Consider the following 26,644-nt stretch of genomic DNA (forward strand, 5'->3'; position numbering starts at 1 on the left):
CTTGGTCAACTTGGGGCTTGTGGGGGGAAGCCCCAGGGCCCAGCTAACAACCCAAGACAGGGAAGAGGAGACAGGTCTTTAATGTACGGAGTCTCACAAGGCACAAACACCCTCACCAAGACCAAATAAATAACTTCACAGTTGCAGGAAGGCGAGGTCTGGGGAGGGTGTGGCATCTGAGCTCTCCCAGGGCTGGTGGGCGAGCGGCGGTCTGCAGTCTGTGAGGGGCCTCCTAGGTGTGTCCGGGCCTCTGGAGCGGGGCCAGTCCTCAGGATGGGGACTGCTCACTCACTCTCCGAGTCAGAGTAGTCCGCCACGAGGGAGGAGCCGAGGCTGCAGGGGTGCCGCGTGTCTGCCGGGTCAGCTGCCTCCTGGGAGGAGCCTGCTAGCGACAGGGGCTTGTCCTGATGGCTCCCTTCCTGCCCCCTCAGCCTGCTGCACTTGGGGGTCTCAGCTGTTTCTGGAGGACAGTCTCTGGGGGCCGTGGTCCGGTCCTGGGCAGCCTCCTCTGGTACCCGCGGTTCCCCAGACTTGCGGGTGTCAGCCGCATACTGGGGGCTCTCCGGGACATCCCGAGACCTCCGCCGCACGATGCCCAGGTCCCCCACGGTGATGGGAGAGGTGGCAAGCACGGTTCTGCGGCTCTGGGCCAGCTTCTTCAGGACGCCGCTGACCTTGCTGCTGGAGGCGGATCCGGGGGCGGAGGGGAACCAGGAGCGGCTGATGATCTCGGTTCGCTTCAGTTTCTGCTTGTCCTCGTAGGCTGGAGGAGAGGAGAGGACATTTCAGGGGTGGCAGAGGAGGGGGTCCAGAACTGCCCTACAGTAGACTAGAGTCCACTCAAGGCTGAGGACCCCCCCATCTCCAAGCAACTCTGAGCCTCCCTGACCCCTTTTCCCCCTGGCTTTTTACGCACAGTCCAGGGTGTGGAACTTCAGCAGGGCCGCCAGCCTGCGGTCATCTTCCGTCTCGGGCACCAGCGGGATGGTCAGGCTCGCCTTGGCCTGCAAGGCCTGATCTTTCTCCTCCTCCTCCTGGATGGCTTTTTTCTTTTCCTGTGTCGAGGGCCAAGAACACCAGAGACGGGGGGTGTGTGTCAAAGCCCTGTCTCTTCTGTGTGCTAGGGGCACTGCTCCAACTCTCGGGGTCTCAATTTACTCTTCTTTTTTGAGAAAGTCTCATTCTGTCACCCAGGCTGGAGCGCAGTGGCACAATCATAGCTCACTGCAGCCTCCAACTCCTGGGCTCAAGTGATTCTCTCATCTCAGCCTCCCAAGTATCCAGTACTACAGGTGTGCACCACCACACCCAGCTACTTAAAAAATGTATTTTTGTAGAGGCTGGGCCTGGTAGCTCATGTCTGTAATCCCAGCACTTTGGGAGGCCAAGGCGGGTGGATCCCTTGAGGCCAGTAGTTTGAGACCAGCCTGGACGTCATGGCGAAACCCTGTCCCTATTAAAAATACAAAAATTAGCCAGGCGTGGTGGCATGTGCCTGTGGTCCCAGCTACTCAGGAGGCTGAGGCATGAGAATCACTTCAATCTGGGAGGTGGAGGTTGCAGTGGGCTGAGATCGTGTCACTGCACTCCAGCCTGGGCGCAAGAGGGAGACAGTCTCAAAAAACAATAAAAATTTTTTTTTTGTAGAGATGGGGTCTCATTATGTCACCCAGGCTGGTCTCCAACTCATGGCCTCAAACAATCCTCCCACCTGAGCCTCCCAAAACACTGGGATAACAGGTGTGAGCCACCACGTACAGCCTCATCCCACAAATATCTCTGGGATACCCACCTTTTGCTAGGCTTTGTTCTAGACATTGGGGATGCAGCAGCAGGCAGGGAAAAACCCTTGCCCTCGTGGAGCTGGCCTCTAGTGGTGAGACAGTGATAAGGAGAAAAAAAAAATGCAGGATAGGTGGGTAGGGGATGGGCTGGGAGGTTCCATTTAAAATGTGGTGGCCAGGTCGGGTGCAGTGGCTCACGCCTGTAACCCCAGCACTTTGGGAGGTTGAGGCAAGTGGATCACATGAGGCCAGGAGTTCGAGACCAGCCTGGCCAACATGGTGAAACTCAGTCTCTACTAAAAATACAAATATTAGCCAGGCATGGTGGTGGGCAGCTGTAATCCCAGCTACTTGGGAGGCTGAGGCAGGAGAATTGCTTGAACCCAGGGTGGAGGCTGCAGTGAGCCGGGATCATGCCACTGCACTCCAGCATGGGTGACAGAGCGAGACTCAGTCTAAGCAAAAACAAAAATTCCAACATTAGCCAGGTGTGATGGCTCATGCCTGTGGGTCCCAGCTACTTGGGAGCCTTAGTGGGGAGGATTGCTTGAACCTGAGAAGTTGAGGCTGCGGTGAGACATGATTGCCACTGCACTCCAGCCTGGGCAACGGCGAGACCCAGTCACACACACACACACAAAAGAAATTAAAAAAAAAAAAAAGGAAGCAACCAGGTAGGCATCTCCCGTGGCATGGTGAGGTAGGGGTGAGCTATGGTCTGAATGTCTGTGTCCCCCAAATTTTGATGTTGAAGCTTAATCCCCAACATGACAGTGTTAAAAGACGTGAGGCATTTGGGGAGGTAATTAAGTCAGGAGGGCTGTGTCCTCACCAATGAGATTATTGGATTTATAAAAGGAGGTCCGAGGGAGCTTGTTTGTCTCTTCTGCCACATGAGGACACAGCTAGAAGCCACCGCCTATGAGAAATGGGCCCTCACCAGACACTGGATCTGCCAGCGCCTTGATCCTGGACTTCACAGGCTCCAGAACCATGAGCAATAAAATTCTATTATTTATTTTGGCCGGTCTCAGTGGCTCACGCCTGTAATCCCAGCACTTTGGCAGGCCACGGTGGATCACTTGAGGTTGGGAGTTCGAGACCAGCCTGGCCAACATGGTAAAACCCCATCTCTACTAAAAATACACAAATTGGCTGGGTGCGGTGGCTCACGCCTGTAATCCCAGCATTTTGGGAGGCCGAGGTGGGCAGATCACCTGAGGTTGGGAGTTTGAGACCTGCCTGACCAACATGGAGAAACCCCATCTCTACTAAAAATACTAGCCGGGCGTGATGGCACATGCCTATAATCCCAGCTACTCAGGAGGCTGAGGCAGGAGAATCACCTGAACCCGGGAGGTGGAGGTTGCGGTGAGCCGAGATCACGTCATTGCACTCCAGCCTGGACAGTAAGAGCGAAACTGGGTCTCAAAAAAAAAAAAAAAAAAGAGGCCCGGCGTGGCGACTCATGCCTGTAATCTCTGCACTTTGGGAGGCCGAGGCGGATGGATCAAAAGGTCAGGAGATCGAGACCATAGTGAAACCCTGTCTCTACTAATAATACAAAAAATTAGCCGGGCGTGGTGGAGGGCGCCTGTAGTCCCAGCTACTCAGGAGGCTGAGGCAGAATGGCGTGAACCCGGGAGGAGGAGTTTGCAGTGAGCCGAGATCGCGCCACTGCACTCCAGCCTGGGTGACAGAGCGAGACTCCGTCTCAAACAAACAAAAAAGACAGGGCATGATCACCATGTAGCAGACTGGGAAACTGAGGCTCAGAGGGTCCAGTGGCCTGCTCACAGCTAAGATGTGGTGCAGGGAGGGCTGGACCTGGGCCTTGGTCCACCAAGCATCCTCTCTGACCCTGGGCTGGAGCCCCCCTCACCCGGAACCTTCTCCGCAGCATGCTGTTGAGGGCGAAGTCGTCCTTCCAGGCGCTCTGGGACTCCTGGATGTGGCTCAGGGTGGGCAGTGCCTTCTTGAGCGTGCTCCGGTCAGCCTCGCCATGCTCCAGCCGGAACATGGCGTCCGTCTCCAGCTTCTGCTTCTTCTCATGCTCTGCAATGACCAGAGCTTGACTGGGCTTTGGGGACCCCAGCGCAGACTCTGGCCCAGGGACCCCAGGCAGGTAAGTGGGTGGCGCTCACCTGTAGTTAGCACCTGCTCATTGTCTGCCATGTCCCAGCGCTCCTCCTTGCGCTGGGCGCCACTCACGATCACGTAGTCGCAGTTGGCGGGGTCTGTCTGCATCTCGATGTAGTTGACACAGAGGTGGCATTTCATCCGGAACCTGGAAGCGGTGGGCAGGAGTCAGAAGGCTGTGGCTGTGCCCCAGGACAGCCCTGTCACCTCTGCCTGCTTCTTTCCACCCAATGGTGTCATTTGACAAAAATTCACTGAGCACCCACTGTGTGCTGTGTAGAACCATGGGCAAAAGGGGCACACCTGGGCACCCAGAACAGACTTTCTGTCAGTGGGGCTGCAGTTGGCTTCTTCATTTGTTCATTCAGCTGTTTGTTCATTCATTCATTGACTCATCCGTTTTTTGGTTCATTTATTCATTAATTCATTTGTTCATTCAGCAATTTGTTCATTCACTCATCGTTTTTTGGTTCATTTATTCACGAATTCATTTGTTCATTCAGCTGTTCATTCATTCACTCATCCTTTTTTTGGTTCATTTATTCATTAATTCATTTGTTCATTCAGCTGTTCATTCATTCATTCACTCATCCTTTTCTTGGTTCATTTATTCATTAATTCATTTGTTCATTAATTAGCGAATGTTTGTTGGTTCACTGATTCATTTGTTAAATTAATTCATATGTTCATTTGCTCATCCATCCATTTGTCCATTCATTCATCATCTGTTCATTCGCTCCTTTGTTCATTCATTCATTCATTCATTCATTCATTCATTCGTCCATTAGTTCATTTATTCCACAAATCCGCCCAAGACAGGCTGTTCTGTGCCAGCTGCTGGGGACATTGCTGAGGAGTGGAAAAGCCAACCTGCTCGTGGAAAGGCTGACGTCCCAGCAGGGGCCACCTTGATAGCAAGGGCACAAGCAACCAGTGTCGAGTCTCACTTTAGAAAAGGTGTCTCTGGGGGCCGGGTGCGGTGGCTCAAGCCTGTAATCCCAGCACTTTGGGAGGCCGAGGCGGGTGGATCACGAGGTCAGGAGATCGAGACCATCCTGGCCTACACGGTGAAACCCCGTCTCTACTAAAAATACAAAAAACTAGCCGGGCGCGGTGGCGGGCGCCTGTAGTCCCAGCTACTCGGAGGCTGAGGCGGGAGAATGGCGTAAACCCGGGAGGCGGAGCTTGCAGTGAGCCGAGATCGCGCCACTGCACTCCAGCCTGGGCGACACAGCGAGACTCCATCTCAAAAAAAAAAAAAAAAAAAAAAAAAAAAAAAAAAAAAAAAAAAAAAAAGAAAAGGTGTCTCTGAGGGGTGGTGTTTCAGCAGAAACCCTGGGTGAGGGAGGAGCCTTGGAGCTACCTGGGGAAGAGCATTCCAGGTGGAAGCACAGAGGTGGGTGTGTCCCTGGGGTGTGTGAGGGACAATGAAGAGGCCAGGGAGGGGGACAGGAGGAGGAGGTTATAGTGAAGAAAGGACAGGCAGAGTGTGCGGGGCCTTGTGAGCCAGGGGGAGGACTTGGGCTATTCCTGAGGAAGGTGGGAGCCATGGAGGGTTGGGGGTGGGGTGGGGGCGGGGCGTGCCCTGATTCACCAACCAGGACGGTTTCCAGGAGAGTCCTGCAGGGAATGGGTTCCCTCCCACTAAGGCTCTTTGTAGTCCCCTCGGCCTGTGGCCACCCCACCTGTTCCCAAGACGCCACCAAGCTGCTCTAACCTGTAGATTGGGGTTGTGTAGTAATTGCCCACCTTCTTCTTTTCTGCGTTGTAACGAACACCTGGAAGGGGGTCAGACGAGGGTGGTTATTTCATTGCCATGTGAATTTTGCAGATGGGTAAACTGAGGTACAAAGAGGCTCACTGTCACTTGCTCAGGGTTCCCGAACTAGGAGGAGTTAGAGATTGGACTGGAAGCCAGAGCTTGGCTTCCTAATCCCTCTGCAAAGGAGCTTCCATGGCCAGCCAGTCACTCGGGTGCCCGTCTCCTCCCTCGTTCCTGATTAGGACCGTCCCACCCGCCCCCGGCAACACCCAGCAGTTAGGGGTCTGATGTTTGTGGGACTGAATGGAGGGCAGGCGGAGGCTCACCCATGCCAATGTGGTTCTTGCAGCCGTCGCACCAGATGTTATACGGCATTTCGAATCTGCAAAGACACACAGCATCTTACTTGCACTTGTCCACTTGGACACTCCCTGGGTCTCCACACCTGTGACTGGCTGCGGTTGTGATTTGAGGGGTGGGGTATTAGACTGCCCCCTCTGAACGGGAGTTGCTGCAGTCACATTACACAGGAAATGGATACATGGAAGAAAAATTATCACAACCATTGTAACAGAGCAGGAACTTCCTGCCTGCTCGAAAGCAGACTGACCAGGTCCAGGGACAGTTGCCTTTGGGTGCTGCTGAGACTTTTTTTTTTTTTTTTTTTTTTTGAGACAGAGTCTTGCTCTGTCCCCCACGCTGGAGTGCAGTGGCACGATCCCGGCTCACTGCAACCTCTGCCTCCTGGGTTCAAGCAATTCTTATGCCTCAGCCTCCCAAGTAACTGGGATTATAGGTGTGCACCACCACATCCGGCTAATTTTTTTTTTTGTTTTTGAGACAGAGTCTCGCTCTGTTGCCAGGCTGGAGTGCAGTGGCATGATCTTGGCTGACTGCAACCTCCGACTCCCTGGTTCAAGCGATTATCCTGCCTCAGCCTCCCAAGTAGCTGGGATTACAGGAGTGAGCCACTGCACCCAGCCTAATTTTCTCTATTTTTAGTAGAGACAGGGTTTCACTGTGTTGGCCAGGCTGCTTTTGAACTCCTGGCCTCAAGTGATCACTCGCTTCACCCTCCCACAGTGCTGGGATTACAGTCGTGAGCCACTGCACCCAGCCACAATCACTGTTTTTTTTGAGAGTCCTGTGTGATCAAGTCCTGGTTGGCCTACCACAGGATGAGATACAACACAGAGCAGAGCCCAGTTGTACAGGTCAAGGCTCCGCTAGACCAGCCAGTCCCCAGCCAGCCAACTTGGAAACACATGGGAGCCCAGCCCAGATCAGGCCAGCCCAGCCCAGCCCAGCCAAGCCCAGCAGAGGTATTTTGCTGAGCTGCAGACATGTGAGCAATAATAAATGCTTATTGTTTTGTTACATGGCAATAACTGACTGATACAGTGACTTTGTGCTTTATGGACTGAAGACCCTGCAGCACTGGGCCAATGAGGGCACTTGAACTGTCCTTGAGACTGAAGGGTGGGGGCAGGACGGTGGGGCCTCAGGTGATGCCGAGCCTTACCGGATGATGAGGATGCCCTGTGACAGCTTCCGAGCCCGCTCCCGAAGCGGGTGGCTGTTGTGGTATCGGTTGAGAGAGCCATGCTGTGTGGAGAGGATGAGGGAGCGGATTAGTGCTGCTGAGCCGGGGGAGCTCACATTTTTCTGCCACCCTTATTGCTTTGGGACAAGTGCCTCACGGGTGGGAGAGGCCTTGATTCTTATGTCCTGCAGGACAGGGTGTTCACAGCAATACGGGAGGCATCCAGGTCTTACTGGAACACGTAGGCTTGGAACCAGGAATGTGAGTTTGAACAGTCCTTCTCCTATTTATTTATTTTTTTAAGATGGAGTTTTGCTCTTCTCGCCCAGGCTGGAAAGCAATGGCACGACCTTGGCTCACTGCAACCTCTGCCTCCCAGGTTCAAGCGATTCTCCTTCCTCAGGCTCCGGAGTAGCTGGGATTCCAGGCACCTGCCACCAAGCCCGGCTAATTTTTTTGTATTTGTAGTAGAGACGAGGTTTCACCATGTCACCCAGGCTGGTCTCGAACTTCTGACCTCAGGGGATCCATTCACCTTGGCCTCCCAAAGTGCTGGAATTACAGGTGTTAGCCACTGTGCCCAGCCCCATTCCCATTTATGAGCTGAAAGAGCCAGGGGACTCTGGGCAAGTGACTTCACGTTTTGCCTTCCTGAGCCTCAGTTTCCCCTGTCTGTCAACTATGTATAATGGTCATTATTACTTCCAGGTTTTATAGGGAGGATGAGGTGAGGTGACAAGACTGGCAAACATTCACTGGGGACTTCATGTGCATCACCTCATTTTTTTTGAGAGAGAGTCTCTGTCACTAGGCTGGAGTGCAGTGGCGTGATCTCAGCTCACTGCAGCCTCCGCCTTCTGGGTTCAAGTGAGCCTCCTGCCTCAGCCTCCGGAGTAGCTGGGACTACAGGCGTGGGCCACTGTGCCCAGTTAATTTTTTAATTTTTAGTAGTGATCGGGTTTCATCATGTTGGCCAGGGTGGTCTTGAACTCCTGACCTCGTGATCTGCCTGCCACGGCCTCCCAAAGTGCTGGGATTACAGACGTGAGTCACTATGCCTGGCTTTTTTTTTCTTTTTTTGAGGCAGGGTCTGGCTCTGTAGCCCAGGCCGGGATGCAGTGGCATGATTATGGCTCACTGCAGTCTCCACCTGCTGGGCTCAAGCAATCCTCCCACCTCAGCCTCTCGAGTAGCTAGGATTTATCCCTCAATGATTCTGTAAGGTCAGCTCATTTTATTTCCGCCTTCTGACATATGGAGAAATTTTGGCATAGAGAGGCTAAATCCTATACTCAGGACGAGGCAGCTGGGACACTCGGGCCCTTACTGAGCACCTATTGTGTGAGGACACAGCCATAAATAAGACAGACGAACATCTCTGCCCTCCTGGAGAGAATGTTCTAGTGGGGGAGATGGACAAGACACAAATAAATGAGTAAGTGAGGGAGTTATAAGGGCTATGAGGTTATATAAAGTGCTCAGCAATGCAACAGAGAACGAGACAGCGGTCAGGGAGGACCTCTGTGAGAAAAGCACTTAAGGAAGTGAGAGTATGGTCAAATGGGGGAAGAGATTCCAGGCAGAGGGGACAATCAGGAAGCCAGAGGTGCTGGAGCTGGGGAAGCCAGGGGATCTGACCCTTCATCCGTGCACTCTGCCTTATCCTGGGCCCCTGCCATAAACACACCATACTCTACGCTGGACGTGGAGTTACAGGTCCCTGAGGAGAGCCACAGTTACCATCCAAAAGTGAAGACAGCCTCGAAACTCAGGCGATGAGCAGAAGACAAAAAGACCTTGGAGGCCTCCCATCCTTCCATAGCAGTGACCCCAACCCCAGGAGGGGATGACGTGGGTCTTTTTGCTACTGTGGACCCGGAGCGGGGAGCCTGCTCCTTACCTTCTCAGGGTTGAAGTCCGGAGGATAGTACTTGTTGACCCCTTTCCTTTCACCCTGCAAAGCAGAACAGAGACATGACTCAGAGAGAGGCTGATATGGTTTGGCTGTATCCTTACCCAAATCTCATTTAAAACAATTTTTAAAAATTTCTTATTTTACTATCAATTTTTAGAGACGGAGTCTTGCTCTGTCAACCAGGCTGGAGTGCTGTGGTGCGATCTCGGCTCACTGTAACTTCCACCTCCCGGGTTCAGGCGGTTCTCCTGCCTCAGCCTCCCGAGTAGCTGGGATTACAGGCATGCACTACCATGCCCAGCTAATTTGTGTATTTTTAGTAGAGATGGGGTTTCACCATGTTGGCCAGGCTGGTCTCAAACTGCTGACATCGAGTGATGCGCCCACCTCGGCCTCCCGAAGTGCTGGGATTATAGGCCAAATCTCATCTTGAATTGTAGTTCCCATAATCCCCACGTCATGGAAGGGACCTGGTGGGAGGTAACCGAATCGAATCATGGGGGCAGTTATCCCCATGCTGTTCTCATGATAGTGAATGAGTTCTCGAGAGACCTCATGGTTTTACAAGGAGCTTTTCCCCCTTGCTCATTCTTCTCCTTGCTGGCGCCATGTGAAGAAGGACGTGTTTGCTTCCCCGTCCACCATGATTGTAAGTTTCCTGAGGCCTCCCCAGCCATGCTGAACTGTGAGTCAATTAAACCTCTTTCCTTTATAAATTACCCAGTCTTGGGTATGTCATTTTTTTTTTTTCCAGACGGAGTTTCACTCTTGTTGCCCAGGCTGGAGTGCAATGGCGCGATCTCGGCTCACTGCAACCTCCACCTCCCGGATTCAAGCAGTTTTCCTGCCTCAGCCTCCCGAGTAGCTAGGATTACAGGCATGTGCCACCACACCTGGTTAATTTTTTTGTATTTTTAGTAGAGATGGGGTTTCACCATATTGGCCAGGCTGGCCTTGAACTCCTGACCGTGTGATCCACCCACCTCGACCTCCCAAAGTGCTGGTATTACAGGCGTGAGCCACCGCGCCTGGCCCTTGGGTATGTCTTTATTAGCAGCATGAGAATGGACTAATACACAGGTTCCCTCCAGGAAACCTACTTGTGCAGCCTCAGGGGGAAGGACCTGGATAAGGGAGACTCGGGGACATTGTAGAGGACAGCAGGCTCAGTGTCTGATTGGGGAAAGGCTACTCAGGCAAAAAACCCATTGTCATTGCTTTGGAAAATTCCATGAGGTTCAGATGCTCCTGCAGTGGCTTTCACACTCTTCTGGGGACTGTGATTGACAGTAAGAAATATTTAACATTGTCACTGGCCAGACACACATGTAGTACAGTTGAACACAGGTCTCAAGAAAGAACACTGAGCCTGGCTGAAGAGGAGTCACTCTTTTCTTTTTTTTTTTTGGAGACAGAGTTCACTCTGCCACCCAGGCTGGAGTGCAGTGGCGCGATATCAGCTCACTGCAAGCTCCGCCTCCCAGGTTCATGCCATTCTCCTGCCTCAGCCTCCCAAGTGGCTGGTTGGGACTACAGGCGCCTGCAACCACGCCCGGCTAATTTTTTTGTATTTTTAGTAGAGACGGGGTTTCACCGTGTTAGCCAGGATGGTCTCGATCTCCTGACCTTGTGATCCACCCGCCTCGGCCTCCCAAAGTGCTGGTATTACAAGCGTGAGCCACCACGCCCAGCCCCCTTTTTTTTTTTTTTTTTTTTTTTGAGACAGAGTCTTGCCCTGTCACGCAGGCTTGCGTGCAGTGGTGCAACCTTGGCTCACTGCAACCTCTGTCTCCTGAGTTCAAGCAATCCTCATGCCTTAGCCTCCTGTGTAGCTGGGACTACAGGAATGTGCTACCACATCCAACTAATTTTTTTATTTTATTTTTTTTTTTTGAGACGGAGTTTCACTTTTGTTGCCCAGACTGGAGTGTGGTGGCATGGTCTCAGCTCACTGCAACCTCCATCTCCTGGGTTCAAGCGATTCTCCTACCTCAGCCTCCCGAGTAGCTAGGACTATGGCCTCCCGCCACCACATCCGGCTAATTTTTGTATTTTTAGTAGAGATGGGGTTTCACCATGTTGGCCAGGGTGCTTTCAAACGCCTGACCTCAGGTGATCTGCCCAGCTTGGCTTCCCAAAGTGCTGGGATAACAGGCGTGAGCCACCGCGCCCAGCCCAATTTTTGTAATTTTTTTTTTTTTTTGAGACAGAGTCTCGCTCTGTCGCCCAGGCTGGAGTGCAGTGGCCAGATCTCAGCTCACTGCAAGCTCCGCCTCCCGGGTTTACGCCATTCTCCTGCCTCAGCCTCCCGAGTAGCTGGGACTACAGGCGCCAGCCACCTCATCCGGCTAGTTTTTGTATTTTTTAGTAGAGACGGGGTTTCACCGTGTTCGCCAGGATGGTCTCGATCTCCTGACCTCGTGATCCGCCCGTCTCGGCCTCCCAAAGTGCTGGGATTACAGGCTTGAGCCACCGTGCCCGGCCAATTTTTTTTTTTTTTTTTTAAGACGGAGTCTCACTCTGTCGCCCAGGCTGGAGTGCAGTGGCCAGATCTCAGCTCACTGCAAGCTCCGCCTCCCGGGTTTACACCATTCTCCTGCCTCAGCCTCCCGAGTAACTGGGACTACAGGTGCCCGCCACCTCGCCCTGTGAGTTTTTTTGTATTTTTTTAGTAGAGACGGGGTTGCACTGTGTTAGCCAGGATGCTCTCGATCTCCTGACCTCGTGATCCACCCGTCTCGGCCTCCCAAAGTGCTGGGATTATAGGCTTGAGCCACCGCGCCCGGCCTAATTTTTGTATTTTTAGTAGAGACAGGGTTTCGTCATGTTGGCCAGGCTGTTCTCAAACTCCTGATCTCAAATGATTTGCCTGCCTTGACATCCCAAACTGCTGGGATTACAAGTGTGGTCACTGCACCCAGCCTCGCAATGGTTAATTTTATGTTATATGAATTTCACCTTCTTAAAAAAAATGAAAGAAAGAAAGAGAAAGGAAGGGAAAAGGGAGGGAGAGGGGGAAGGGGGAAGGGGAAATTAGGTCGAGTGTAGCGGATCACTTGAGGTCAGGAGTTTGAGACCAGCGTGGGCAACATGCTGAAACTAAAAATACAAAAATCAGTGGGACGTGCTCGCTTGAATCCAGAAGGCGGAGGTTGCAGTGAGCTGAGAGCATGCCACTGCACTCCAGCCTGGGCGACAAAGTGAGACTGTCTCAAAAACAAAAGAAAACCAAACAAAAAAACATTTAAAAAGCGCCCCTGGGTGATGTTAGCGCACAGCCACATTTCAGACCCACTGCACCAAAAGATGATGATCCAGAGATTGAAATCATCTTAGAGCTCTGGGAGGGGAGGAGGGGCTGCTTTCGGGGTCCTACAAAGACTGGGAGAGAAACCCAGGGCACATAAGGCTGTCTACTCACCATCTTGGAAACTGCCTACTGGTCCTCACCCTCAGGGCAGACAATCAGAAACTGGCCTTGTGAACACACTGTCCTGTCCTGACCTCTTGCGGTGCCTGGCAGAGGGTCCACAGGCTTCCCTGAGAAGATGTTGTGGGCCGTGTGGTGGTGCCGGCTCAGACAAGACTCCCGCCAGGCATAGGAGGCATCCAAAAAGCGGCGTGTCTGTTTAGAAAGAGAGAGTCCTGTCCACTCTACAGCCAATATACACATCACATCTGACACTTTCATCCCTCTGTGGCCCCACCGGGTCCAGCACCCATCATCACTCACGTGGGCCAGCACAGTCTTCTCCTCTCTCGTAACTCTGCCCTTGACACTTGCTCACCCCAAGCTGCCTGAGGGATCTTTTTTTTTTTTTTTGAGATGGAGTCTCGCTCTGTCACCAGGCTGGAGTGCAGTGGCGTGATCTCTGCTCACTGCAACCTCTGCCTCCTGGGTTCAAGTGATTCTCCTGCCTCAGCCTCCCGAGTAGCTGGGACTGCAAGCGTGTACCACCACACCCAGCTAATTTTGTATTTTTAGTAGAGGCGGGGCTTCACCATGTTGGCCAGGATGGTCTCGATCTCTTGACCTCATGATCCACCCACCTCAGCCACCCAAAGTGCTGGGATTACAGGCATAAGCCACCATGCCTGGCTGGGATCTTTTTTTTTTTTTGAGGAGTCTTGCTCTGTTGCCCAGGCTGGAGTCCAGTGGCACAATCTCGGCTCACTGCAAGCTCTGCCTCCGGGGTTCACGCCATTCTCCTGCCTCAATCTCCCGAGTAGCTGGGATGACAGGCGCCCACCACCAAGCCCGGCTAATTTTTTTGCATTTTTAGTAGAGACGGGGTTTCACCGTGTTAGCCAGGATGGTCTCGATCTCTTGACCTCGGTCTTGATCTCTTGACCTGGTGATCCACCCACCTCAGCCTCCCAAAGTGCTGGCATTACAGGCGTGAGCCACTGTGCCTGGCTGGGATCTTTTAAAATATGAACAAACATGTTACTCTCCTGCTTAAACCCCTCCCATGATTCATACTGTTTTTAGAATCAAGTCAAACCCCTTCCCAAGGACTGTGGGGCCCCTGCTTGCCTCTCCAAGCCCAACTCTTATCCCTCTATCTCTCGCTCACTCTGTTACAGCCACACTGGCTTCCTGGCTGTCTTCAAAGGCCAAGTGCAGCTGGCCTGCACCTGTTGTTCCTCAGGTTTGCGAGCTCTTTGTTACAGGTTTTTTTTTTTTTTTTTTGTGAGACGGAGTCTCACTGTATCACCCAGGCTGGAGTGGGGTGGCATGATCTTGGCTCATTACCTCTGCCTCCCGGGTTTAAGTGATTCTCATGCCTCAGCCTCCTGAGTAGCAGGGATTACAGGTACCCGCCACCAAGCCTAGCTAATTTTTTTGTATTTTTAGTAGAGACAGGGTTTCACTGTGTTGGTCAGGCCAGTCTGGAACTCCTGGCCTGAGGTGATCCACCCACCTAGGGCCTCCCAAAGTGCTGGGATCACAGGCGCAAGCCATTGCACCCAGCCCCTTGTCACAAGTCTTGACCTACATATCATATCCATCAAAGACCTCATCCGGTCAGGTGCGGTGCCTCACACCTGTAATCCCAGAGGTTTGGGAGGTTGAGGCAGGTGTATCCCCTGAGGTCAGGAGTTCAAGACCAGCCTGGCCAACACGGTGAAACCGCATCTCTACTAAAAATACAAAATTTAGCCAGGCATGGTAGCAGATGCCTGTAATCCTAGCTACTTGGGAAGCTGAGGCAGAAGAATGGCTTGAACCGGGAGGCAGAGGTTGCAGTGAGCCAAGATGGCGCCCCTGCACCCCAGCTACAAAGTGAGACTCTGTCTCAAAACAAAACAAAAAACAAACAAACAAAAAAAAACGACCTCATCCGACCACCCAATCCACAGTCACTTGTTTCCTGGAATTCTGATCACATCACCTTGTGTCTCCCTGGGGAGGTCACACTGTGCCATATCCCCAACACCTAGGACAGTGCCAGGCCCAGATAAATGTCAACTGGGTACACGACTGAGATAACTGAATGAGGTTCCATAAAGGTCACAGTCAGTGCAGGTGACACAAGTGGGAAATACAGGGGCTTCTCGAACTAGAGGTGGTGAGACCCCCTCCCATGTTTGGAAGGGAAGCTTTTAGGTCATATAGAAGGAAGTTCTTCACGCCTGTAATCCCAGCACTTTGCGAGGCCAAGACAGGCGGATCATGAGGTCAGGAGATTGAGACCATACTGGCAAACACGGTGAAACCCCATCTCTACTAAAAAATACAAAATATTGGCTGGGTGTGGTGGCAGGTGCCTGTAGTCTCAGCTACTCGGGAGGCTGAAGCAGGAGAATGGCGTGAACCTGGGAGGCGGAGCTTGCAGTGAGCAGAGATTGCACCACCGCACTCCAGCCTGGGGGACAGAGCAAGACTCTGTCTCAACAACAACAACAAAAAAAAAAAAAAAAAAAAGGAAGTTCTAGTTTACACTAAAGAGAGACTCTGTGAAGCAGTGAAGCGTATTCTAGAACAGAGATTGGCAAAGTTTCTCTGTCGAGGGCCAGAGAGTAAATAGTTCTGGCTTTTTAGGCCAGATTATCTTTGCCCCAACAACTCAATTCTGCCTTCATAGCTAGAAATCAGCGCCAAACAATATATAAATGAACGGGCGTAGCTGCATGCCAATATAAATTTTATTGATGGACACAGAAATTTGAATTTCACATAATCGTCATCTATCACAGAGCATTATTATTCTGATTTTTCCCCAACCACTAAAAACTTTAAAACCATTCTTGGGGGCCGGATGCAGTGGCTCACACCTGTAATCCCAGCACTTTGGGAGGCTGAGGCAGGTGGATCACTTGAGGTCAGGAGTTCGAGACCAGCCTGGCCAACATAGTGAAACCCTATCTCTACTAAAAATACAAAAATTGGCCGGGCCTGGTGGTGTACGCCTGTAATCTGTAATCCCAGCTACTGGAGAGGCTAAGGCAGGAGAATAGCTTGAACCTGGGAGGCGGAGGTTGCAGTGAACCAAGATCGTGCCACTGCACTCCAGCCAAGGTGACAAGAGTGAGATTCTGTCTCAAAAAAAAAAAAAAAAAAAAAAAAGAAGCTGATGGAAGAGCTTCTGATGGAGTGGGGGTGGTGTCGTGAGGTGGTGAGGCCGTGGTGCTGCAAAGTCCCGGATATAAACTGTTCTACCCTCACCTTAGTCTTGGATGCTCCAACTATAAAGTGTGCCCCTTAGATTGGATTATTCCAAGGTCCGTTCCAACCTAAAAATACTTTTGCCAACAAAATAGCTAAGTGCCCCTTGAGGTGTTAGGGGTCACAGTTCCCTGGGCTTGAATCCCAGCTCCACTCCTCATCAGCTGGGTGACCTTGGTCAGTGTCTGCGCTTCCCTGGGGTTGTATTTCGTCACCGGTAAAGGGCGAATGATGACGAAAAGACTGACTTTCTGGGGATGCTGTGAATCAACTAACATACGAGAAGAGCCTGCAAAGAGCAAATACTCCGTTTACAGGAGTTTGAGGGTGTGTGTGTGTGTCTCAAGATGGTTTTGTTGACCCAGTAAATGGCAGACGGGGCTATCGGGTGGGCGTGTAGACATCTCCGGTCCTTGCTGCAAAAGCAATTACCGACCCTGTTTGTCCTGGGCGTAAAGCTTGGGCTGGGAGCTCCACCCTGCTGCTTCCTACCTGCTTGATTTGAGGCAAATTGTTTTCTCTCTCTAAGCCTCATTTTCCTTACGTGTAAAATGGTTGGTTAAAGCATTTAGGGCAGCGCCTGACTCCGAGTTAAACGTTGGCAGTTTAGTCATTTCTCCTGCTCACGGTTTTACAAGAATCATTTTTATAAAATCTGGTGAGGTAGGGACTTATTGGTCCCATTTTCCCGATGCAAAAACCCAGGGCCCTTCAGGCATAATATGGATCCGGGCTAGGAAGGGGCCGGGTCCCAGGCACTTGGGTCAGGGGTCTCAGCTGGGGCCTCAGGGACTTTGGTCCTGGCTGGGACTTGGGCCGGCTCCAGGCATCCAGATCGGGTCCTCAGCCCCGCATCCCCCGACGCAGATGGGCGCGTCGGGCGGCTCCGAGGCCAGGGTGAGACGGCTGCCGGACCCCCGGCCCTCTCCGCTTCTCCGCCCGCGAGGACTTACCTGCCCTCCTCCCGACGTCACGCCACCACCGTGCCCGGAAGTGCGCGCTTAGAGCGCAGTGAAGCTGGGCGCCCTCTCCGCACCTCCCGGACGCTGGCGTGAGGCGGGGCGAGGCAACAGCGCCGCGCTGATTGGCTGAATGCCGATTCGCCGCGTGCTCTGCGACGCCGAAGTGGGCCAATCCGGGCATGCCCCGCCCAACCGCGATGCTACATCCTCTGTCCAGAGGCCCAATCCGAGGCCCGGCTCCTGGCACCGCCCTCCCAGGAGTGCTGTCCTGGTCGCTGCAGCCAGTCTGCGAGGGTGAGCAAACTGCAGTATGCGGGTCGAAGCACACTATGCCCGTGTTTTTGAACGGCTAGTGAGCTAAGAATTACTTTTCCAGTTTATTTTTTATTTTTGAGACCGGGTCTCTCTTTGTTGCCCAGGCTGGAGTGCAGTGGCGCAATCATAGCTCACTGCAGCCTCGAACTCCTGGGTTCAAGCGATCCTCCCACCTCAGTCTCCCAAGTAGCTGGGACTACAGGCGCAAGCCACCGCGCCCCGCTGATTTTGTTTTGTTTTGTTTTTTTGAGACGGAGTCTCGCTCTGTCGCCCAGGCTGGAGTGCAGTGGCCGGATCTCAGCTCACTGCAAGCTCCGCCTCCTGGGTTTACGCCATTCTCCTGCCTCAGCCTCCCGAGTAGCTGGGATTACAGGCGCCCAGGGATTACCTCGCCCGGCTAGTTTTTTGTATTTGTTTTTTAGTAGAGACGGGGTTTCACCGTGTTCGCCAGGATGGTCTTGATCTCCTGACCTAGTGATCCACCTGTCTCGGCCTCCCAAAGTGCTGGGATTACAGGTTTAAGCCACCGCGCCCGGCCGATTTTTAAAATTATTTGCGGCCAAGCATGGTGGCTCACGCCTCTAATCCCAGCACTTTGAGAGGCCGAGGCAGGCGGATCACTTGAGGTCAGGAGTTCAAGACCAGCCTGGCCAAAACGGTGAAACCCTGTCTCTACTAAAAAAAGACGAAAATTACCGGCTGTGATGGCGGAGGCCTGTAATCCCAGCTACTCAGGAGGCTGAGGCAAGAGAATCGCTTGAACCTGGGAGGCAGAGGGTGCAAGGAGCCGAGATCGCACCACTGCACTCCGGCCTGGGCAACAAGAGCGAGACTCCGTCTCAAAAAAAAAAAAAATTATTTGCACAGGCAAGGTCTTACTGTGTTGCCCTGGCTAGTCTTGAACTCATGGGCTCAAGCAATCCTCCTGCCTCCCAAAGTGCTGGGATTACAGGCGTGAACCACAGCTCTGTTTTTGCATTTTTAAATAGGTGGAGAAAAAACTATTTTATGACTCATGAAAATACAAATTCAAATTTCAGCATCCATAAATAAAGTTTCATTGGAACACAGTGATAATGCGCTTTGATCTGCTGATTGCTTCAAAATAAGGGCACTTGGGGGAACAGCAAATGCAGGGGAGAGGTTTTCTCTGAATTTCTCTTAGCTGCCTAAAGACAGAAAGAGGAATGCTTTCCAACAGTCTTATTAACTAGGGAAGAGTGAAACTATTCCCGATCATGTATTCTTCTGAGGGCTGCTCTGAGACTTTTATTACCTGCAAGACTTTTTATTTGCCTAACAAGACAGACTTTCTTCATACAATTTCTCCTCTCACCCTCCCATAACTTGTGTTACCGTCACCCTCCCAGAAGCCCCAAACCCCTATTCTTTTCTTTGATACTCTTTTTTTTTTGAGAGGAAGTCTCGCTGTTTTGTCCAGGCTGGAATGCAGTGGCGTGATCTCAGCTCACTGCACTCCCCACCTCCCAGGTTCAAGTGATTCTCCTGCCTCAGCCTCCTGAGTAGCTGGGATTACAGGCACCTACCACCATGCCCGGCTATTTTTTGTATTTTTAGTAGAGACAGGGTTTCACCATGTTGGCCAGACTGGTCTGGAAGTCCCAGCCTCAGGTGATCTGCCTGCCTCGGCTTCCCAAAGTGCTGGGATTACAGACGTGAGCCACTGGGCCCAGCCTCTCTGATCCTTTTTGGAGTCTCGTATTTTGTGGGACTCCCCTGCATAGGTACATAATTAAATATGGCTTTTGCCCTGTCTGTTTACATGTCAATTTAATTCGTAGCCCAGCCAAAGAACCTATAAAGGTGAAGGGAAGCCATTTTTCACCTACCTACAATAGCCCGGCCCATTCATTTATATATTGTCTATGGCTGCAACAGGGCTGAATTCAATGGTTGCCACAGAGTAAGAGCCCAAAGAGTCTAAAATATTTACCATCTGGCCTTTTACAGAAGAAGTGGGTGGACACTTCTCTTAGAGCCTTCAGATTAGCCTGGCCCTGCCTTCTGCACAGGTGAATGGCTTTTGAATTTATTTTTTTTTTGAGACGGAGTCTCACTGTCACTCAGGCTGCAGTGCAGTGGCGTGGTCTTGGCTCACTACACCCTCCGTCTCCCAGGTTCAAGTGATAATCCTGCTTCAGCCTCCCAAGTAGCTGGGACTACAGGTGCCCACCACCACGCCTAGCTAATTTTTGTATTTTTGGTAGAGACGGAGTTTCACCATGTTGGCCAGGCTAGTCTCGAACTCCTGACCTCAGGTGATCTGCCCGCCTCGGCCTCCCAAAGTGCTGGGATTACAGGCGTGAGCCACTGCGCCCAGACTGAATTTACTTTTATGCCTTGTAGGGCCTAACAGAATATATTTGTTCATTCAACAGCTAAGCTGTTCCCTGGACACCTGCTGTATGTCAAGTCCTGGGGATTCAGAGAGGAAAGAGCACACCCTTTTCTCGGTGATGAAGCAGACACTTCAATTGGCAATTTATCAAAGACAGGGTGAGAAGTGATGACAATATTACTACTATTCCTCCTGATGTATATCTATATTTTGAGACGGAGTTTTGCTCTTGTTGCTCAGGCTGGAGTGCAAAGGCGCGATCTCGGCTCACCACAACCTCCACTTTCCTTCCGGGTTCAAGCAATTCTGCCTCAGCCCTGGGATTACAGGCATGCGCCACCACACCCAGCTAGTATTTTTAGCAGAGACAGGGTTTCTCCATGTTGGCCATGCTGGTCTTGAACTCCCGACCTCAGGTGATCCGCCCACCTCGGCCTTCCAAAGTGCTGGGATTACAGGCGTGAGCCTCCACGCCCGGCCTCCCTATGCTATATTATTCGGTGCTAGGTTCCATCTCTGTTCTAAAGCCAGGCTCTACTAACAAGTGAATTCTTATGTAATCATGGTGCTGCATACTGAGTGCTCACTACCCACTAGGCACCACTGAGCAATGCTCGGTACTCACATGCATAATGTCATAGAATGCCCCCTAGAAGGTAGACACTTTTCATCATTTCTGTTTTACAGATGATGAGACAGGCCTAGAGAGGTTAAGTCGCACAGTTAGTGAGGGGTGGAGGAGCTGACCTGCAACTGCTCATGCTAAACCTTGTTCCCTTATCCTCTGAGCTATACTGTTTTGGGTTGTGTGCATTCGACTTAAAGACCATGCCAGAGAAATCTTTAACAAGGGTAGGGTGTTTGGGAGTGGGCTGGAGTGAGGGTCAGTGAGACCCTGAGACCGAGCAGGGATCCCCTTTCTTACAGGACCCCAAGCATGGAAATAAAGGAAATTTCTAAGTTCCTTCAAGGGAAATTCCAGGCCCCCAGCTAGCCCTGAGAAGTACATCAGTAATTTGTTAAACAAAAAAGTCATAATGACCTAAAACAAAAGCTAAGGAAGTTAGAGTCCCAGAGATGTTTGGTTTCCCTATAGAAATTAAAGATAACATCTTAACATATGTCCCTGCATTGTCTTTCAGAGTCTTGGAAACCCCAGATAAGGGGGAAGTGAGGACTAAACTTTAGCTATGCCCCTTTTGTTTCAAGTTTCCTCCTGAGGGCCTTGGAGAAAGTTACTTCCCCTAACCAGTTGACATTTTTCTACTGACTCAAAATTTTTAAATAAAGCTTCTCTTCCTTAATCCACTGCAAATCAGAAGATGCTTAAATCTTTTTTTCTTTTCTTTTGAGACTAAGTCTCACTCTGTTGCCCAAGCTGGAGTGCTGTGGCACCATCTCAGCTCACTGCAACCTTCACCTCTTGGGTTCAAGTGATTCTCCTGCTTCAGCCTCCTGAGTAGCTGGGATTACAGGCGCCTGCCATCATGCCCAGCTAATTTTTGTATTTTTAGTAGAGACGAGGTTTCTCTATGTTAGCTGGGCTGGTGTTGAGCTTCTGACCTCGTGATCCACCCGCCTCCGCCTCCCAAAGTGTTGGGATTACAGGCGTGAGCCACCACGCCCGGACTTTCTATATTTTTTTTTGTTTCTTTTTTTCTGAGACTGAGTCTTGCTGTCACCCAGGCTGGAATGCAGTGGCGTGATCTCAGCTCACTGCAACCTCAACCTCCCAGGTTCAAATGATTCTCCTGCCTCAGCCTCCTGAGTAGCGAGGATCACAGGCATGCGCCACACCTGGCTAATTTTTGTATTTTTAGTAGAGACAGGGTTTTGTCATGTTGGTCAGGCTGGTCTCGAACTCCTGACCTCAGATGATCCTCCCACCTCGGCCTCCCAAAGTGTTGAGATTACAGGCGTGAGCACTGCGCCCTGCCTAGAAGATGTTCAAATCTGTCTACGAACCTGTAAGCCCCCACTTGAAGATATCCTGCCTTTTTAAGTGGAAGCCAATGTGTAATCTCCATGCATTGATTTATGATTTTGCTTGTAGCTTCTGGTTTCCTGAAATTTACACCTGCCTTTAACAACTCCCACCTGCAAGCCATTGGTGATTTCAGGTCTTAAGCATGAGCTGCCCCGATTCTCCTTGCATGACACCCTGCAATAAACACCTTCCTTTCTATCACTGCAAAGACCTTAGTGTAGGTATCTGGTTTTACTGTGCTGGGTGAGCAGACCTCAGTTGGGTTCTGTAAGAACTCCTGTAAGGAGGGACCTCTGACCTGGATGAGGCGGAATGAGTCAGGTGGGGGGTGTGCAGGAGAGAGGCGTGCTCGCGGATCCCCAGGAATGGTATTTCACCCCAAGAATCTCACTCAGTCCATCTGGATTTTGATTGAGCCCTTGTCTTGTACCTGAACCAAGAGGTAGTGACTGAAAAGGCACAGAATGTCATCTTCGGAGCAGTACTTCGCAGGGAGAGTGAGAAGCCTTGGCGTGTAGAGTCTCACTGTTACTACTTAATGCACGGGGCAAGTGATGGAGCCTGAACATCAGCCTGGGATACAAAGAGGCTGTTCTATTAAGATGCCAAATGCAGGCCAGTTCTGGTGGGGCCAAAGGAATTGATACAGGAAGGGGAAGGCATAGGGCAAAGGAAAACTTCCCTTTCACCTTCTGAAGTTTCACTGAAATGAAATGACAATAGACAAATTAACAAGAGAAAGGGCATAGAAATCGATGAACATGCATAATCGTAGGAGCCATATAAAATGTGAGACTCGTAATTCCAGCTACTTGGGAAGCTGAGGCAGAAGAATCGCTTGAACCTGGGAGCTGGAGGTTGCAGTGAGCCGAGAGATTGCACCACTGCACCCCAGCCCTGGTGACAGAGTGAGACTCCATCTCAAAAAAAAAAAAAAAAAGAAAGAAAAAATTGAGACTCAAAGAAGGGCCAGATGGTTGTGGCTTAAATACTCTTTTCCTAGAAGAGAGAGAAATGGAGAATGTAGGCAGTTTTGAGGGGAAATGAATGATTTTCAGGGGAATTGTAGGACTCCAATGAACAGACAATGGCCTGGGACAAAGTTCCTCTGAATTCTGAGGGAAGCGACAGAAAGGTGAGGGGCAGAACTTTATTGTGAATAAAGGCTGTCTTATTATACAGATAAAGTCTCCCATGTAATCTCCAAGCTGCCCACAGAAGAGTAGATGAAGTCTGTTGACAATATTTAGTCTTTTCTCTTTGCCAATGGTTAATATTTCCTGGATACTTGATGAGATTCTTAGGGAGGGGTCATCTTAAGACAACTGCATTTCTTTTGGAAGAAGTTTTCATCAGTCATATAAGGGAACTATAAAAAGAGAGCCCCTCCCTGTGCTTGGGAGATGGGGAGAAACGAGAAAGTTAGGAAGTCCTTGGTTCGGAGGCAGCTTATAAGGCCTTCCAATTTCCTTTATTTTATTTTTCTATTTTTGGTTTTTGCTTTCTTTGTTTTTTTGAGACAGGGTCTCCACTGTCACCCAGGCTGAAGTGCAGTAGTGCAATCACAACTCACTGCAACCTTGAACTCCTGGGTTCAAGCCATCCTCACACCTCAGCTTCCTGAGTAGCTGGGACCACAGGCATGTGCCACCATGCCTAGCTAATTTTTTTTTTTTTAATTTGTAGAAATGAGTTCTTCCTATGTTGCCCAGGCTACTCTTGAGCTCCTGTGCTCAAGTCATCCTCCCACCACTCCAGCCTGGGCACCATAGCAAGACCCCTCCTCTTAAAAAAAAATTTCTGGCCAGGCATGGTGGCTCACGTCTGTAGTCCCAGCACTTTGGGAAGCCAAGGCGGGTGGATCACGAGGTCAGAGGTTCGAGACCAGCCTGACCAACATGGTGAAACCCTGTCTCTACTAAAAATACAAAAATTAGCCAGGCGTGGTGGTGTGTGCCTGAAATCCCAGCTATTCGGGAGGCTGAGGCAGGAGAATCACTTTAACCCAGGAGGCAGATGTTGCAGTGAGCTGAGATTGCGCCATTGCACTCCAGCCTGGGTAACAAGAGCAAAACTCCATCAAAAAAAGAAAAAAAAAAAAAAAAAAAAAAAAAAACTCTGTAGAAGCCAAAAGCCTCCAGCCAGCACAAAGAAAGAAACAGACATCTGGAAAGACTAATTAAAGCCTACCTCCTTTTGACAATATGTTAGTTATCTCTGGTTGCGTAACAAATTACCCCAAAGTATAAAGGCCTAAAACATTCATTATCTCACTGTTTCTTTGAGTCAGGAGTCTGGGTGTGGCTTAGCTAAATCCTCTGCACAGGGCTGCAATTGACGTGGTGGATGTTCTCATATAAAGAAGAGGGTAGGGCTGGGCAGACATCCCAAATGGCTTTGGTCACAGCCACAAATCAAATATAAAAATGTCTAAGGTCAGGTGCGGTGGCTCACGCTTGTAATCTCAGCACTTTGGGAGCCCGAGGCAGGCAGATCGCAAGGTTAGGAGTTGAAGACCAGCCTGACCAATATGGTGAAACCCTATATCTACTAAAAATACAAAAATTAGCCAGGCGTGGTGGCACGTGTGGTGGCATGTACCTGTACTTCCAGCTACTCAGGAGGCTGAGGTAGGAGGATTGCTTGAACCTAGGTGTTTGAGGCTGCAGTGAGCTATGATCGCACCACAGTACTTCAGTATGGGTGACAGGGAGACCCTGTGTCTTAAAAAAGTTAAAGACAACGGAGAGCTATATGTATTTGAGCACAACTGATTTATATAAATAACTATAAATCCATTTATTTGTTTATTTATTTATTTGGAGATGGAGTCTTGCTCTGTCACCCAGGCTGGAGTGCAGTGGTGCAATCTCAGCTCACTGCAACCTCTGCCTCCCTGGTTCAAACAATTATCCTGTCTCTGCCTCCCAAGTAGCTGGGATTACAGGTGCCCACCACGATGCACAGCTAATTTTTTTTTCTTTTTTTTGAGATGGAGCTCGTTCTGTTGCCCAGGCTGGAGTGCAGTGGCTCGATCTCAGCTCACTGCAAGCTCTGCCTCCCGGGTTCACACCATTCTCCTGCCTCAGCCTCCGGAGTAGCTGAGACTACAGGCGCCCACCACCACGCCTGGCTAATTTTTGTATTTTTAGTAGAGATGGGGTTTCATCGTGTTAGCCAGGATGATCTCGGTCTCCTGACCTCATGATCCGCTTGCCTCGGCCTCCCAAAGTGCTGGGATTACAGGTGTAAGCCACTGCGCCCGGCTTTTTTGTATTTTTAATAGAGATGGGGTTTCACCACGTTGGCCAGGCTGGTTTCGAACTCCTAATCTCAAGTGATCTGCCCACCTTGGCCTCCCAAAGTGCTAGGATTACAGGTGTGAGTCACCGTACCCAGCCTTATTTTGTTTTTATCTGGTAAAGGAACTTAACACAAGAAACTTCTGTTAGGTAAGCAGTCAGTCAAAAGAGTTTTAAACACATGTGAAGAAATGGGTACCAAGAACTCAGAAGAAAATGAATCCGTAACAGTGATGATCTATGATAGCAATGATGTTATGGCTGTGATGATGTCATAATGATGGATGATGCCATTCCACATGACTTTTCATCCCCTTTTCCACTTCTGCTCATCCACGGAAATTTCCTGGGGGCCCAAGGCCACGATGAAGAGGAAACTTCCCAGAACAGACATGACATGGAAAAGTCATGCTTCACTAATTAGTGGAAAGTTAGGTGTTGAGGGACAGTCCAAAAGACACCCTGAGCCTTTTCAGTTGAGGAGGAACGTTTGAATCATAAGAATCAGTGTGGCCAGCTTGGTCTAGAACCCAATGGCTACTGGGATACTCAAACCAAGGGGCAGATGCCCTGTTTCGAAACAGGGAAGGCCAGAAGAGTGATCATTCTGATAGATTCGTCCATACAAAGAGCTAGCAGCACTTTGTTGGCATTCCTGAAGCTTATTTACCTTTGGAAAACTGTCTCATTTATATTATTTCCCAAGGGCATGGAATATGCTCTAGAACTGTCCAATAGGAGAATCACCAGCTACATATGGCTACTTAAGTTTATTTATTTATTTTTTGACATGGAGTCTTGCTCTGTCGCTCAGGCTGGAGTGCAGTGGTACGATCTCGACTCATTGCAACCTCCATCTCCCGGGTTCCAGCGATTCCCCTGCCGTAGTCTCCTGAGTAGCTGGGATTACAGGCACTTGCCGCCATGCCTGGCTAAGTTTTGTATTTTTAGTAGAGACGAGGTTTCCCCACGTTGGCCAGGCTGGTCTTGAACTCCTGACCCCAGGTGATCTGCCTGCCTCAGCCTCTCAAAGTGCTGGGATTACAGGTGTAAGCCACCGTGTCCCACCAGCATCCACCTGCTTTTTTTTTTTTGAGACGGAGTCTCGTTCTGTCGCCCAGGCTGGAGTGCAGTGGCATGATCTTGACTCACTGCAACCTCCACCTCCCAAGTTCAAGTGATTCTCCTGTCTTGGCCTCCTGAGTAGCTGGGATTACAGGTGCACGCCACCACGCCCAGCTAATTTTTGTATTTTTAAGTAGAGACAGGATTTTGCTATATTGGTCAGGCTGGTCTTGAACTCCTGACCTCGTGATACGCCCGCCTCGGCCTCCCAAAGTGCTGGGATTACAGATTTGAGCCACCATGCCCGGCCCCACCTGCTTTTCTATGTACTCTGCAATTGCTGGATTGGGACAAAGGGCCAGAAGTTTCTATGAACTACCCAGAAAGAGCAGGAACTTGAATAATTGGCATCCTGCTTCTAGAAAATGGTCTGACTAGTATCATCCACACTAAAGACACTAGAACAAAAGCTGAAGAGAACAAAGAAGTGTCCAGGCATGGTGGATCATGCTTGTAATCCCAGCATTTTTGGGAGGCTGCAGTGGGAGGATCCCTTGAGCCCAGGGGTTCAAGACCAGCCTGTGAAACCTAGCGAGATGCTCTCTCTTCAAAAAAAGTTTAAAAACTAGGCCGGGTGTTGTCATGTGCTTGTAGTCACAGATACTGTGGAGACTGAGGCAGGAGGATCACTTGAGCCCTGGAGTTCGAGGCTGCAGTGAGCTATGACTGTACCACTGCACTCTAGCATGGGTGACAGAGCAAGACCCTCTCTCTCTCTTTTTTTTTTTTTTAGAAACAGTCTTGCTCTGTCGTTCAGGCTGGAGCACAGTGGCGTGATCTC

General features: G+C 50.6%; 1 protein-coding gene across 4 annotated transcripts; it reads right to left on the minus strand.

Moving 5' to 3' along the window:
- Positions 1–59: 59 nt before the first annotated feature.
- CCDC130 (coiled-coil domain containing 130) lies at positions 60–16,942 on the minus strand. 4 transcript variants are annotated; one of them, XM_010361606.2, is made up of 10 exons: positions 16,767–16,942; positions 12,565–12,768; positions 9,129–9,182; positions 7,208–7,290; positions 6,012–6,067; positions 5,641–5,701; positions 3,929–4,071; positions 3,667–3,839; positions 917–1,055; positions 60–763 (listed from the first exon to the last, which is right to left on the minus strand). In XM_010361606.2, exons 2-10 carry the CDS (start codon positions 12,565–12,567, stop codon positions 285–287), a joined length of 1,191 nt encoding a protein of 396 aa, XP_010359908.1. In that variant the 5' UTR covers positions 12,568–12,768; positions 16,767–16,942; the 3' UTR covers positions 60–284. The 4 variants fall into 4 exon arrangements, with proteins under 4 accessions (XP_010359908.1, XP_030791670.1, XP_030791671.1 ...); XM_030935810.1 differs by having other exon boundaries at positions 3,667–3,854; XM_030935811.1 differs by lacking the exon at positions 12,565–12,768 and having other exon boundaries at positions 16,767–16,821.
- Positions 16,943–26,644: the final 9,702 nt, after the last annotated feature.

The sequence above is a fragment of the Rhinopithecus roxellana genome, chromosome 8 (genome assembly GCF_007565055.1).
Source record: "Rhinopithecus roxellana isolate Shanxi Qingling chromosome 8, ASM756505v1, whole genome shotgun sequence".
Taxonomy (NCBI): domain Eukaryota; kingdom Metazoa; phylum Chordata; class Mammalia; order Primates; family Cercopithecidae; genus Rhinopithecus; species Rhinopithecus roxellana.